At 57.9% G+C, this 1,063-nt stretch overlaps 1 protein-coding gene across 1 annotated transcript in view; it reads left to right on the forward strand.

Moving 5' to 3' along the window:
* GNA15 (guanine nucleotide binding protein (G protein), alpha 15 (Gq class)) overlaps positions 1 to 1,063 on the forward strand; it is a 27,990-nt gene continuing 26,927 nt past the window's right edge. Inside the window, exon 1 of the mRNA XM_011964078.1 lies at positions 1 to 181. Within this exon, the coding sequence (XP_011819468.1) occupies positions 37 to 181 (145 nt within the window). The 5' untranslated portion in view covers positions 1 to 36. The remainder of the gene's footprint in view (positions 182 to 1,063) is intronic.

The raw sequence follows: 1,063 nt of genomic DNA on the forward strand, positions 1-1,063 counted from the left end.
GCGATGCCACCCGGTGCCGACTGAGGCCACTGCACCATGGCCCGCTCACTGACCTGGCGCTGCTGCCCCTGGTGCCTGACGGAGGATGAGAAGGCCGCCGCCCGGGTGGACCAGGAGATCAACAGGATCCTCTTGGAACAGAAGAAGCAGGACCGCGCAGAGCTGAAGCTGCTGCTTTTGGGTGAGTCCAGGGTCGGTGGGCAGTGGGTGGTGGGCAGTGAGCGGTGGGCAGCTGGCAGGGGTGTCAGGGCAAGGAGGCGGATCAAGCTAGGTCGGACCTTGGCATCGTGGAGCCCTCGCCTCCTCCCAGGGAATGGGGAGCCTGGAATCCATTTTCCAGATGAGAAAGACTGAGGCTCAGAGAAGCCAAGTTCCTTGTTCAACGTGCGACCAGCGGCCGGGTGCCCAGGCCTGTCCACTGCGCGGGGCATACACAACAGCAGACGGGTATCGGCCGGGCCCCTGCCGGGCAGGCTCAGCACGCCCTACCTGTCTGTGTCATGGCGAGGGAATGATGAGCTCAGGTGTGCAACCCGTTCTGGCCAGCCCGTCCGCAAGGGAGGGGCCGGCTCCAGCCTCTCCTTCCTCTCCAGAAGGCTCAGGATACTCCCTCTCGCCTTGACGTCCCTGCCATGGCTGGAGAGGGCTTGTCTAGGGCTCGTTTTGGGGCTAGAAAGGATAGATCGATTGGTTCATTGGTTCATTCATTCATTATTCATTCATTCAAGATTTCTTGAGTAGCTCCCAGGGACACAGCTGCCAAACAGGGGAAGATATTTCTGTCTTCCTGGATCTCATTTCCTGTGAAGGAGCCAAGACATTGATTCTGTAAACTCATAAGCAGATAAAATAATTCTGGCAACAAGAATTTTCTAGGAGAAAACAAAACAGGGTGACGGCTTCCAAGCAGAGGCTTCAGATGGGGGAGTCGACATCAGTTACGGTTCAAGATTCTGAACTCTGGCCGGGCGTGGTGGCTCAAGCCTGTGATTACAGCACTTTGGGAGGCCCAGGAGGGCGGGATCACTTGAGGTCAGGAGTTCAAGACACAGCCAGGCCGACA

The sequence above is a fragment of the Colobus angolensis genome, unplaced genomic scaffold, assembly GCF_000951035.1.
Source record: "Colobus angolensis palliatus isolate OR3802 unplaced genomic scaffold, Cang.pa_1.0 Scaffold64, whole genome shotgun sequence".
Classification (NCBI taxonomy): domain Eukaryota; kingdom Metazoa; phylum Chordata; class Mammalia; order Primates; family Cercopithecidae; genus Colobus; species Colobus angolensis.